This window comes from Grammomys surdaster, unplaced genomic scaffold (assembly GCF_004785775.1).
Source record: "Grammomys surdaster isolate TR1022 unplaced genomic scaffold, NIH_TR_1.0 65, whole genome shotgun sequence".
NCBI lineage: Eukaryota > Metazoa > Chordata > Mammalia > Rodentia > Muridae > Grammomys > Grammomys surdaster.
Window position 1 is genome coordinate 15,989,850 of NW_021604567.1, and position 13,752 is coordinate 16,003,601.

The 13,752-nt window shown below is 46.0% G+C and overlaps 1 protein-coding gene across 1 annotated transcript in view; it reads right to left on the reverse strand.

The window, feature by feature from the left end:
* Abcc4 (ATP binding cassette subfamily C member 4) overlaps window positions 1-13,752 on the reverse strand; it is a 219,589-nt gene that overhangs the window by 12,922 nt on the left and 192,915 nt on the right. Inside the window, exons 27-29 of the mRNA XM_028771612.1 lie at window positions 12,344-12,433; window positions 5,603-5,775; window positions 4,853-4,958 (exon numbers count right to left, since the gene is read on the reverse strand). Of these exons, the coding sequence (XP_028627445.1) occupies window positions 4,853-4,958; window positions 5,603-5,775; window positions 12,344-12,433 (369 nt within the window). The remainder of the gene's footprint in view (window positions 1-4,852; window positions 4,959-5,602; window positions 5,776-12,343; window positions 12,434-13,752) is intronic.

The window sequence follows — 13,752 nt, forward strand, 5'->3', positions numbered from 1 at the left end:
TGTGTGTGCATGGTTGTATGTGTGTGCATGGTTGTATGTGTGTGCATGGTTGTATGTGTGTGCACGGTTGTGTGTGTGTGCATGGCTGTGTGTGTAGCAGGTGTTGAGAGCCAGGCTCGCAGCTTTATATAAACTCAGTCACTGTGATCAAACAATCTAGATTTTTCAGAACAAACAAACATAAAGCCACTCCAAAAGTTCTCTGTGCATAGGGAAAAAAAAAAGTGAGTTTTTCACTTTTCTCTTGATGTGTTGAATAAGAAAAGTCTCCTGGAAAGTTCTGCTTAGGTTCCCTCTCTTCCTGGACCCAAATAAACTGTAAACCAAACCCCACATTAATGCTTATACGACAGCCTTGCCTCAAGCCCAGATCTCTCCAGGAACAACAACCTCAAATTGCTCAGTGCTGTCTAGCAGGTTAAGGACAAATACATTGCATGAGTCAGCTAGTTACAGAAGCTCAGGGAGGAAGGGTTATCAGACCCATCTCTGCAGAGGCCGGGGAGTTGTCCCAGATGTGAAAATTGGATGGTCCCGTTTCAAAACAATTTAATCCAGTTTATCCACAGGGCATAACCACTCCTGACATTAAAGAAAAGGAGATTGCAGCTTTAAAATATAGGTCTCTCCCATGCAAAAGACTATGGGAGTAAATTAAATTGCTTTATAAAATGATGTGTCTTGTATTCTGCAAGAGTGGCGTGCACACCTCAACCTTCACACCTCACCTCTCGCTCTTACATTTCTTCCTATGGACTCTGAACTCCCACGTTAGTCATTTGCACCGGGAATATCTGACTTGAAACTGTAAACATACTTTTGAGGGGACATTTTCCCCCCTTTCTCTCCTTTTTCAATGGCCTAGTTTTAGCCAAGTAGGTTCATCAAAGAAAAGTTGCACAAAGGTGAAAAAGAGACTTCAGTAAAAGTCTGGTTAGTTCTGAGCTGGGCTGCTTTTCAAGCTGGGTGTGTTGACTATAGTTTACGGTTTTACTTTATCTGGGAAAACAACTAAGAAGAAAAGGTAAAGATTATAAGACCGCAGTGTGGCCAGTCAACAGGGAGCCACAACCCGAGTCTCTGAGCCAGTGGTTCTCTATAATTTAATTCCCTAGAACTCCCTGACTGCAGACAGGGACAGCCTCTAATGCAGGCAAGTGGCAATAACTGTGGACCCTGTCAGAGAGTCTCTTGCTCTTGCTCCTGGGAGAGCTCCAAGCTGTGTGGACAGGAAGCACAGGGACTGGAAAGAAGCACTGCTACCAGCTGATGGGGAAGCAGAAGCCAGGTATCCAGCTAATCCTAAGAACGAAGTGGGGGTTGGGGGGGGCGAGTCTAATGTGGAGATAGTGTTGAGTATCGGGAGAAGGAGTTTCCTAATTTGTCAGCCTTGCTCCTTTGTTTTGTGGTAACTGAGCAAATGAGAGTGATTTAAATTAGCTGTCATAAAGACTACAGTGCTGCTGTGTTTAATAAAGTTAAAATTGAGAGAACATCTTCATAGAATAGAATTCTAAGCCTAACACATTAACGGTGCTTAATGAACCAAAACTGGTTAAAAAAAAAATCCCTTAGGAAATTCAACACATAAACAAAGCCGTTAATTAGGTCACAGTTGTTTCCCAACAAGCCTTTTGTTTGATTTATTTACAGTAAACAAAACTGGTCCCATCCGCCTTGTGGAGTGTTCACAATGGGGTAATCACTACACCTTAAGCACTTGTAATCACTCAACCTGATGGTGACAGGCTGTTGCCTATAGCCTTCATCAGCAACACTTCCTTAGCCACTCCCTGAGCCTGGCCTCGGGCCTCCCGCACATCAGGCGCTGCAGTTGATTGGCATGTTGTGGTGGTTGGACGGAGAATGGCCCCCACAGGCTCATATGTTTGAAAGCTGGGTCCCTCGTTAGTGGACCGATGTGGGAAGGATTGGGAGGCGTGGCCTTGTTGGAGGAGATATGTTATTTTAAAACCTTAAAGCCCACACCAGGCCCAGTTCCCCTACCGTCACCCACCTCTGGCTGCAGACAGGGATGGAAAGCTCTCAGCTACTGCTCCAGCACTATGCCTGTCTGCTTCCCACCACGATGATCAGGGACTACCCTCTGAAGCTGTAAGCAAGCCCGCCACCCCCATCAGATGCTTCCCTTTCTAAGAGTTGCCTTGGTCATGGTGTCTCTTCACAGCAGTAGAACAGTAGCTAAGACACATGTGTATGTCTGTAATGCTTTAGAACAACAGAACACGACCCTTGTTTTCTACAAGAGGAACAGGCCTTTCTAAAGCAAACACTGCTTCAAACTTTAAAGGTCAAAGAACACCCTTGGCTGCTGCAATTTGATCCTGAAAGTCTCTAAAGGCCATTGCCTTGATCATAGCTTAGTGGCCACAGTGGTGCTAACTGGGAGTCCGTAGAATCTTTAAGAGATGGGGCCTATTGGGGGATTTTAGGACAATGTGGCTGTGCCCTTGGTGGGGCCTGTGGGATCTTGGCTCCTCCTTTTCTCTTCTGCATCCTGGCCATGGCTGAAGAGCTCTGCCTTGTTACACATCCTCCCATGATGCATCACTTCACTACAGAAGCAGATAATCACAGATAGAAACTTCTAATTCTGGAGCCCAATAAATCTTTTCTTTTAAAAGACTGATTATTTTTGGTATTTTGTTGCAGTAACAGGAAACTGGCAGACATACTGGTGTTCTACCAAGTTTAAGGTCGGGGGATGACCAGACGTTCTAAAATACAACAGAAGCTTCACCTGGCTAGATACAGCAGAATCTAAGTCCCCATCTTTGAAGGAAAAGGACTCATGTTTTTTTGGGTCCCTAAGCTGGGACCGTGTGCCATTCTTACAAAAGAAAGCAGCTCAACTGACCATAGTTCCATTTCCTGGGGAGGCAATCTCCTCTGATGTTGCTTTGTCTCTGACATCTCCATGGCCAGGGGACATGATCTGAAGACTTCCCCACACTGGAGTTCTGAGTGGGAGGGCCCATGTGACAGGTAAACGCAAGGTCACGTGTTCAAAGAGAACCCTTTCCAAGCTGACCTCACCCTGGTCTCACCCATGTATCCCAGTGCTCGGGTGCTCACCTTGGAAACCAACGTGGACTCCTCTCTCCTCTCACAACCCACATTCAATCACCATCTAGTCCACACTGTTTGCTGTCTCACACAAATCCACTCACGTCTCCTTCTACACTGCTAGCCTCGAGGTCCAAGCTGCCAACACTCAGGAGGAAGAAAGCACAGCTGTCAGAAAGAGCCACGCGCCGAAGGACAGGGGGAACACCACCATGGCTTCATCCGAGGCACAGAGAGGGACAGTGCGGTGGGGTGAGGCCAGGAAGAGAGGGAAGGGCCAGATTATAACCTGCCATGTCAAACCACACTGAGGATTTAGACGTAGGCAATGAGAGAACAAACAGCCTTTGAAGATTTATCAGGAGACAATAGTAAGCCAAACACTAAACACCACTGACAATAACAGAGGCACTTGGGGAAAGCGATACGCAAGAACCAGATGTTCACACCTCCATACCCACATGTGGGTTAAATGGTGACTGACAAGAGTTAGAAATTATTGTTTGACATTTCTGCAAGATTCTGTCCTTCCCTGCTGTGGGTGGGTGAGCCCCAGGAGACGTCCCTGGGATCTACAGTCATGCAGGCGGTCCAGGGTTGTAAAAGAAATCAGACTGAGTAAGCCATGGAGAGTGACCAGCGAGGAACATTCTTCAACAGTTTCTGCTTTAGTTTCTGCCTCAGGTTTCTGCCCCAGTTTCCCTCCTAGTGATGGGCCATAAAGTATAAGATGAAGTGAAATAAACCATTATTCTAAGGTGTGTTTAGTTAGTCCTGGTGTTTCACAGAGCAACAGGAGCAAACTAGGAAAAGCCCTAAAATAATGACACAAAAGATTTTGTGACTCTTAACCTTCCTCTTCCTCTCCATGCAGGTGCTGGGAGCTGAGGTTAGAACTCTCTGCAAGAGTAGTGTGTGTGTGACAAAAACTAACCAGCACAGGAGCTCACGACTGCTGAGCCACTTCTTCAGTACCAGGAAGATTGGTTTCTGATCAAGGGAAGCTGTGACAAGGGTGGTGTCCTGGCTGGTTCTGTGTGTCACCCTGACCCAAGCTGGAGTTATCACAGAGAAAGGAGCCTCCCTGGAGGAAATGCCTCCGTGAGATCCAGCTGTAAGGCATCTTCTCAATTAGTGATCAAGGGTGGGAGGACCCATTGTGGGTGGTGCCATCCCTGGGCTTGTGGTCTTGGGTTCTATAAGAGAGCAAGCTGAGCAAGCCAGGGGAAGCAAGCCAGTAAGTAACATCCCTCCATGGCCTCTGCATCAGCTCCTGCTTCCTGACCTGCTTGAGTTCCAGTCCTGACTTCCTTTGGTGATGAACAGCAATGTGGAAGTGAAAGCTGAATAAACCCTTTCTTCCTCAACTTGCTTCTTGGTCATGATGTTCTGTGCAGGAATACAAACCCTGACTTAGGTGGCATGCACAAAATGACACTATCCTACTAGCATGGAGTATGAAACAATATTGTGACGCATTGCCTGGTTTGGGACATTTCATCTTGAGATGGTCCTGCAAATACATTGTGGATAAAGGAGTACACCAGAGGTAGACACACAGTAGGACTCGATGCACACAGCACTTGAGGCACTGTTGGAACAGAAGAATTAACCGGGGCTTAGCTTACAGGGGCTGGGGGTTCTTATCCTGTTTTAGAAGGAAGGGTAAATGGAAGGTGGTGTGACTCTGTAGGATAAATGGAGCATCGGGCATCTGTGCGAGCCAGCAGCGAGCATCTGGGGGCGCTGCCAGGGGAGGACTCACCATTATCTTGTCACTGTCAATGATGGTGTTCAGCCTGTGGGCAATGGTGAGCACCGTGCACTGGGCAAACTTCTCCCGGATCTTCTGTTGTATTAACTCATCGGTTCTGGAATCAGCAGAGGTCACACTCAATTCAGCAAAGATGAGGCAAGGTCGCATGACCCTCGACAATATTAGTAAAACCCTTTATTATCATCATTATTATTTCAGAGAGCTCGGGCTGGCTTTGAACCGCAGAGCCTTCTATCTTAGGCTTCCCGATGCTCGGGTTACGGGCATGCACAGCCGCATCCACACACCTCCCCTCTTAGAAAGCTGAAACCTAAGAAGTCTAGTTAGAAACAATGCAAATGGTTCTTTTTCCTCTAAACTCTTTAAAACAGACTTGGAATTTAGGAATCTAATTCTCTCGGGGGTCCTAGGATACAGGCGGAGCAACCCTTGTCTGAGCGGCCGAATGCTTGAGGGCTGAAATGCTTGAAGGTAGAAGGTTTTAGATGCTGGACTCTAGGGTATTTGCCAGAAGGTGATTTTATAAAATATATGAGTAATTCCACACACGAGACACTAGTGTAGCACACATCTGAAGGGCTGATACACCCAGACATCCCTTAGTGTCATCTAATCCTTCCTGTGAACCACATTTAGAATTCACATTCACCAGCACATGACATTAGCCTTGACTGGACCACGCCCACGGCAGCCTCAGTTCTGACTCTGGACCACGCCCACGACGCCTCAGCTCTGTACCTTGGGTCCACATTTGCAGTTGCTTCATCAATGATCAGTATCCGGTTCTTCTTTAGAATGGCCCTCGCAAGGCACACTAACTGTCTCTGTCCAACGCTGAAGTTGGATCCAGATTCTGCTAACTCAGTATCCATTTTACCAGGAAGGTCTTCAATGGCCTCTTTAAGTTGTACCTATAGACACAGAGAGAAGAATGACATTTCCATAAATGAACTATTAGACAGGTCTCTTCATGACTAGAGCTTTCGAGTACTTCTTCCAGGAAGCCTCGTGAGGACGGCAGTGAACAATGAGAAACACGGTCTACTGGTCCTGGGTCATGAGTAACGCTGCTATGTACGTTAAATATGTCACCGAAGACTACCCCCTAGGTAAAACAGGGCAAGACTGAGAGCATCCCTTTAACAAGGTTTAATTTTGCTTTTTAAATTGTGTGTGTGTGTGCCTGTGTGTGCATATCTATGTATGTGTGTCTGTGTATATGTGTGTGTATCTGTGTGTATGTGTATCTATCTGTGTGTGCGTGCTTGTGTGTGTATATCTATGTATGTGTGTCTGTATATATGTGTGTGTATCTATGTGTGTGTATCTGTGTGTGTGTGCTTCTGTGTGTGCGCCTGTGTGTATATCTGTGTACGTGTGTCTGTGTATATGCGTGTGTATCTAGGTTTGTTTCTGTGTGTATGTGTATGTATCTATGTGTGTGTGCCTGTATGTGTGCTTCTGTGTGTGCCTGTGTGTGTATATCTATGTATGTGTGTCTGTGTATTTGTGTGTGTCTGTGTGTATGTATATCTCTATGTGTGTGTGTGCCTGTATATATGCTTCTGTGTGTGCCTGTGTGTCTGTATGTGTATCTATGTGTGTTTATGTGTGTATATGTATGTGTGCCTGTGTGTATGTATGTCTATCTGTGTGTGTAAATGTGTGCCTCTGTCTATCTATGTGTGTGTGTATCTATGTGTGTATGTGTGTGCCTCTGTGTGTGTGTGTGCCTGTGTGTCTCTGTGTGTGTGCCTGTGTGTATCTTGTGTGTGTATATGTATGTATCTATATATGTGTGTGTATCTATGTGTGTGTGTGTATATCTATGTATGTGTATGTGTTTGAGCCTATCTGTGTGTGTATGCCTGGTTATCTGTGTGTGTCTATGACTATGTACATACATGTGAACACAGCTGCCCGTGGAGGCATAAAGAGGGCATCAGATGCTCTGGAGCCGTAGTTACAGGTGATGTGAGCTGCGTGGTGTGGAAAAGACATGGATTCTCTGCAAGAGCAACAAGTGCCCTTAGCCGATGAGCCATCTACATAATCTCCTGAAGACGGCCCTTCTTAATGGCTAGGTAAGACATAGCTTTAAGAGCTCACAGAGACAAAACTCAGGACGGATTAGTGACTGAAGTCATGGAGGTGACAGGGGGCTCTAAAACCCTAATCACTGTGACGACCCATGACACTAAAAATTTATCAAAATCACTGAACCATGTTTCTACGGGGACCACTTCCTGACATCTCAATTCTACCTCAGTGAGGTTGGTGCATCTCAGAGCCACCCACCCTACCAACCTAACCCCCTTCCCACGACATTACATCCACCAAGATCCTCCCTGAAATCATGGGAGTCTCAGAAATGAAGCTCTTGCCATATATAAGATGTACTGTAGAAAATGTAAAGTACATATATGTAATGCCATTTACATACATGTAACTTATATGAATAATTTACATCAATGTAAAATATGGTCAAGTTCACCAATAGACATTCTGCATGGGAGTTATTGAAGGAAGCTTGGCCCCCTGGTGAAACGATCCTGTAGGTATCCTGCCACTCTGGAAGATTTTAATTAATCAGAAAAGTCTGAAGAAGCCCCAACAACTGGGAAGCACGTCTTCAATGTCAGGAATCCTGGAGTGTGTTCTTCCTGAGCTCAGTCTGATACCACTAAAGCTATGAAACACATTTTCTCCATCTTCATAGACATCGCACAGTGAACGGCAACCCACGGAAAGGAGAACACGACAGAAGATCTTCATGTCCTATCTAGGGTGTGCTTCTCGTAATCTACCTTTGAAGAGCTTGAGTCATAAGATATCAGACTACATCACTGGGCGGTGATCCAGGCCTATGAATATTTCTTGTAGAGGAATTTTACACGACTCGGGCCAAACTCGGGTTATCCTCAAGAGATTCAGAACAAAGTGTCAGGACGCTTCAGTAACAGAGCAGAAGACTGAAGAGTGGGCTACGGGGTTTGATCTCACATCCTCATGCTTGTAAGGAAGCCCGCTGTCGACTGAGTGGCTTCCCCAGATTTTACATTTGTAAAATGAAAAGCACAGACCTGTTGGGAGCCGACTCTTAGCCGAAAGTGGCTATCATCTTTACAGCCATCTCGAGCCATATACCCTGACAAGAGACTTGTTTCAACAGCCTGCAATAGCTGAGCGCACTCTGATAAACATCTTGTTACACTGTTTAGTGCCCCCAGCTGCCAGGTGCTCCTGGTATCCATGGCTACAAGGCACGTGACGTAGTGGCTTCAGTTGAGATTGTCCACGAGGGCAAGTCACGTGGTAAAGGGTATAAATACCCAGGATTTCCCTTCTATAGGGGAGTAGGGGAGTAGAAAGTAGGAGGTAGAAAGTAGGAGGTAGTAGGAAGAAGTAGAGGAGTACAGGAGACTGAAGGAGTGAGAATATAGTAAGAAGACAGGAGAATAAAGAAGACTTGAAGAGACTCCACCGGACTCTGGCTTGTATCTATCTTTTGCGTCTCTCGCCCCTTTTTTCCCCTTCCTCCGTCCCCACGTTCTCTCTTGCTAGACCCTGACCTGCCGACCGGAGCAGCAGAACCGGCCGGCCTTTACAAAGTAGCAGAACCTGACGGCCGTTACAAAAGAAACGGCAGTTACACAGACCTATGTCGCCTGGGCTCTACCTGCCTGGCTCTACCGATGACAAGTTCCTGCCTTCTCCCTGTCTTTGCTTTCTCACCTGCAAATGAGACATGATATTGTCACGGCCAAGACGCCTATCTTCCCCAGGCTTTGCTCATAATGAGTCAGTATGTGTAAGTGTTTAGTGCGGTGCTTGCTACAAAGAGATCAATCGACACTGTCTGTTACTAATCATGTCCTCACCCAGGTCTCTTCGTGTTTTCTTTCATTGCACTTATCAGCCCTTAATTTTGTATGCAGAAGCATTTGGTGGTGTCTTAACTTCTCCACAAGAATTCCAGTTCCAAGTGGGAGTGTTCTGTCTATCTCGATGACTATCTAATAGCTCAGGAATCTGCAATAAGCTCTCAATAAATAACTGTCCAAAACTATGACGGGGCCGCAAGACTGTCTCATCCATACCTGTTTCTACAAGTTAGAAAATAAATTCATGTGAATATGCTTTTATATAGAATACAATCACATTATTAAATGATTGTAAAAGACACGTTATCGCTTATAAAAATTAACTGGTCCCAGGATATCACAGCAGTGATACTTAAAATAGGTAGAGCATTTAAAAATTATGACTTCAGGAAAGTCGATCCAGCTATAGTATTCTAAACTATTTGTTTCGGTACAGAACTATTCAGATTATATAGTAAGTTTGGAAGAATAGAAAAATACAACAAAACTGTAAATATTTGCAAAAGTCCCTGAGGTTATCAACACACACAATCTCCCTGCTATGCACAATGCATGAAGAGGTCCCAGGGTGATTGACAGGGAAGCTTGATCCCATTTGTATTCGCTTTGAAACTTACTCTGGGGGTCTGAATAAGAAATGTCCCTTATAGGCTCATGTATCTGAGCACTTGGACCCCAGCAGCTGGTGGTGTTTAGGGAGGTTATGGAACCTTTGGGAGGCATAGCCTTGGTGAAGGTGGTCACTGAGGGCGGGCTTCGAGGGTTTCAGACCTCATTCCATTTCCTGTTATCTTTCTATCTGCTTCCTGTACGTGGATGAAGATGTGATTACACAGGTTCTGGCCCCTGCTCTCTGTACTACGGCTCCCCTACCGTGATAGATTCTATCCTTCTGAAACCCTCTCTTCTGTAAGATGCTTCTCACTAGAGTGTTTCATCACAGCAAGTAGTTGACAGATTATTGACTTTACATCAAGAAAGGCCACTGTGTCTGGGAAGAGAAGAGATGGGACTGCCTTCATGGAATGAAGCCATGAGTTAATGGAGGAAAGGGAGGCCCAATCCAGGAAATGAAGGGCCCTGGGGAGATGGGTTGTGTGCACAGTAAGTGCCAGGAGACATGTTTCCTGGTGGGTATCTCACTGATGCTCAGGTTTCTGCTCCATGGTGTCCTGTACAAGGAGACAAACCATATTCTAATAGATCTCCCCATCTGGGACAGCACTAGATGACTGTGGTACCCACGGACATACCCGGTTCTTCATGGTCCGCTCTAGCTCAGGCTGACTTAAGACAGAAAATACGTGGCTGATTCATTTTCAGTTTTAAGTGCTGTGATCCTTTGACAGACTCCATCTTTGGTTACGACCGGCCTCCGCCTTTTTACGCAGCTGCCACCATTACCTGGGTGCTCCACTAGGTTCTCAGAGTAGCAATACTTCTTCTGTTGTTCGCTCACTATTTGCAGTACACAACTTCAGTGCATCCAGAAAGTTAAAAAATGAAATGAACAATATCCACAGGAGTCTTTCCTGTCTGAATGCCAATCCCATCTTCTGTCTCTGGTGATCCCTTCTCCAAGACAGGAAGGGGGTGTGAGACAGGAGGACACAGGACATACTCCACTTCTTCCTTCTGCTTCCAGTTGTCATGAGGATAAAAAAAAAATAGCAGCGCTCTCTGAAGGACCCTCAAGTGAACCCGTGGGCTTGGGCTCCCATTTGCACTGGCGTCCTTTATAAAAGGATCAGGAGTTTGGCTTGGCCTCCCCCTCCCTTCTTCTCTCTCCTTTCCCTTACACATGCTATCTTTAAGCCCAGGGCCCCTCAGTTATGCATTTTTTAGTCTACGTTAAAAAGAACAGCCAAGGTCACTAGCTTTCCCACTGTTCGTGGAAGGCAGGATCTGCTGTGCTTCTTTCCCTACGTCGTTTTTCCTTAGAACTTTCTATTAAAAAAAAAAAAAACCCTCAGAAACTCTAAGGAAGCCAGAGGCCAGTGCCATCCACATTGGGAGTTGGTGAAGTGGCCAGCCAGAGGTGGGGAAGCAAAATCCTTGCAGTGGCTGCAGAAGAGGTGGGTGTGTAAAGACTCAGTGCTGCTTGCCTTCAGAAACAAGAGTTACTGGTCAGGCTCCAAATTGGTGTGTGCACACAGTCAGAACCCATCTTTAAGTTAAAAGATTTGAGAGCTTAGCAGAAAGGACGACAGGGGAGAATACGCTGAGAGAGAATTTCAACACTGTAACCGTGATAATGGCAGTGGGAAGCTGACCTCTGAGGTTTGGTGCTTTTTTAGTTTTTGTCTCTAAGAAATAAACCACGCGTCTCGGCAATGAAGGGGAGATCGGCCAGTTCCTACGTATTCGTTAACCGCTGATTTTTAAAAGTAAAACTCTGAGCTGGGTTCCAGGAGGGACTTCTGTTATTAAGCAGCTTACAATTAATCTGCAGAACTAGAGTGAACTTGCAAAACACTTATGCTAAAACATGTAAACCAGAAGCACCTTAACAGCCAAAATCCTTTGCCTGCGTGAGTAAGGAATCCCAGAGAAGCGGTCTTCGGGGACACAGTACACAAATAACAGGAAAATCCTCCAAAATTAAAGGTATCAATACGGCACCTTAACCAAGGCTCCAGGAGTCTGCTAGCTGGACTCCACTGAGGCGTTACAATGACAGGTTTGTCAGTAAACAGCACTCTCACATTCTGTGTAATTTGCTTTTATAAACATTTTCTTACGAGACTCCAGAGCATTGGGTAAGTATGATGTCATTTTTTCCTTCGGTTAATAATGAAAACAGATGCCTCATTTTCCCAGATGCTCCCCCTAAGAATAAATGGTTACTGCAGAGCGCTACCTCCTGAGCCACACAGCGCATCTTCATGAGCTCACGTGCCTCTGTGCACCTGTCAATCACGACAGCCCACGGACTGCTGACATGCCCCCTTAGAAGGAGGTTATGTGGAGGGTCACTGGACCCTCCCATACATTTCCCATCAAGCCTCCTGTTCACGAGTATGCAGTTCTACCCTGACTGCACATGGCCTTGGGGTCTTGGGTCGGAGCTAGAGTATACAGGGTGGGGAAGGCTTATGGAGGTGCTCCCTCAACAAAGCTATGCTAGGTGCAGATGTTCCAGAGGGGCTGCTTTAGGGTCACCCCCTCTGTAGCCCCTTCATCCATGCTCTGTTAAAAAAAAAAAACGAAACTAATAAACCCATTGGTTCCCTACAGGGATCATTGGTGAACTAAACTTTGGTTTGTCCTTGGAACCTTGGAAGGGAGGTGCTGAGTGGATAGAAATTGCTTATGTGCCTCCTCCCAGGAAGAATTCTCACCACAATGGTGCAGGACACTTAGTCTCTAGGAGAGGTTGAGCTTTGCAAAGGGCAGGTAAGATGAAGTATTGATCTGGGGAAGTTAATGCAACATGAGGCATTCTATTTTACATACACTCCACAGCCATTCACAGACATCAGTGCTCCCCAAAGTGGCAAATAAAGGCAGTTCAGGCAATCACCACTCCCCAAATGCTTCCCCCAAATGCTCCGAACATACGCACACGTAGACGCTAATGATGAAAGAAAGTTACCTCCTCTAAGGCGTTCCACAGCTCCTCGTCCGTGTGCTCATTGAAGGGGTCCAGGTTCTTCCTCATTGTTCCAGTGAACAGAACAGGTTCCTAAGAGCCCGAGAGAGTCAGTGTCACCACCATGTTCTGACTTTCAGGACAGAACAGAAAGGAAAACAAACGCACCCAAGTTCATCCCAGCCCAACTGACTCTAAGGTTTCACGTGCCCGCTCACAAAAACGCCATCTCTCTTAAGTTTCTCACCACACAGACGTGCTCCAAAATACCTTCCCAGTGCACGGAACGATAACAAAAGAATCCACGGCAGTGTGACCACCGTAAGAATAAAACGGGGAAGGGGAGTTCCTGGCCATATTGGAGTAACTTGAAAAATGACTTGCCAGTGCTGACAGGACTCTGGAAAACAAGTGGTGTGAACAGTTTGTGCTTGGGGTGAAACTTGTTATTTTCTCCTTTGGGGAAGAGTCTTCTGGGACACATTCTATTCTTCACTCAAAGAGAACAGTGGCTAATAAAGCCAGGGGCCCCTCCATTCATGGAAATGGCGTCTGACATCGCACCAGCCAATCCCCTACATTACCTTGTCTGCATCAGGACTGCCTGTCAGGGGACCTCATTACTAACTACAAGGGCAGGGTAAGCAGAACCCCATTGTGAAGCTCGGATGGTAACACATCTTCCGTTCCTCTGCTTCAGGAGTTTCTCATGATTAAATTACTCCTGAATCACATGCAGCCTTCCAGATTTTAAGGCAGCGTCTTGCATGTGCACTTAGGGAGGCTGCATGGATTTTCTTGTGGGAGTTCTAACAACCCAGGCCGTAGGACATGGGCAGTGGGGAAAAGCCCAATTGGCTGCTAAGAACCACGAGGTGCACAGAAGCGAGGAACGGAGAAGCCACGGCTTTCCCACAGGCCCTGGAGAACTGCTCCCAGCCTACAAGTGTGAGGTGTCACCTAGCCTTGAGACAGGGCCTCGAGCACTTAAAAAAACGAGGAGGGGGACTTTTTCTTCAAAGATTGATACTGTTATTGGTTCTTAGTTTTGGACTAGTGACAGAAAAAAATGTATACAGAAGACCAGGGCTGTGCCACTCCCAATCCCCTCACAGAACCCCAACGCGTACCCCTCACAGAACCCCCAAACTACGACACCATCGTTGTGTTTTATTTGTGCAAAGTTGATTGTAAGGTCATAAGAAATTTGAAAATGGCAACTAAATCAAACTGAAGGAGTTCAAAAGGCTTCTTTAAGGTTATGCTTAAAATTACAGAATTTAAGATGAGAGACCAATAGCCACCCACATGTGGTGGGACTTTCTTATCAGCGGAATAAACATCATTCTTCAGACTTCAGATTTAACACACACACACACACACACACACACACACACACACACACACACACA